This window comes from Eurypyga helias, unplaced genomic scaffold (assembly GCF_000690775.1).
Source record: "Eurypyga helias isolate BGI_N326 unplaced genomic scaffold, ASM69077v1 scaffold7535, whole genome shotgun sequence".
NCBI lineage: Eukaryota > Metazoa > Chordata > Aves > Eurypygiformes > Eurypygidae > Eurypyga > Eurypyga helias.
Genome location: NW_010253422.1, coordinates 58406 through 58662, shown reverse-complemented (window position 1 = coordinate 58662; position 257 = coordinate 58406). Strand labels below are relative to the sequence as shown.

Here is a 257-nt window from a genome sequence, read left to right as displayed (position 1 = left end):
AAGCGGCGCCGTGTCCTGCCCTCCCACGACACTGGCGATGTCCTGAGGAGTGCCGACATGTGGAGTTCAGCCCAAAACCAGTTTTACCCAGGGGCACACCCCCACTTGCTCACCTTCTTCTTGACCGGGAGGGGTTGTTCCGTAGCCAGAATAACCAGGAGCTTCTGCAGCGCGCCCCCCTCAATTGCCTCCACCTGGACTCTGGGGTTACTGCGGGGAAAAAGGCAAAAGGCAGGTCACCAACAGAGCGGGGCACG

General features: G+C 60.7%; 1 protein-coding gene across 1 annotated transcript in view; it reads right to left on the bottom strand.

Annotated features, from left to right (window-relative positions):
- SIL1 (SIL1 nucleotide exchange factor) overlaps positions 1 to 257 on the bottom strand; it is a gene marked incomplete at both ends in the record, with an annotated part of 41955 nt that overhangs the window by 2458 nt on the left and 39240 nt on the right. The window contains one exon of the mRNA XM_010152672.1: positions 114 to 210. Within this exon, the coding sequence (XP_010150974.1) occupies positions 114 to 210 (97 nt within the window). The remainder of the gene's footprint in view (positions 1 to 113; positions 211 to 257) is intronic.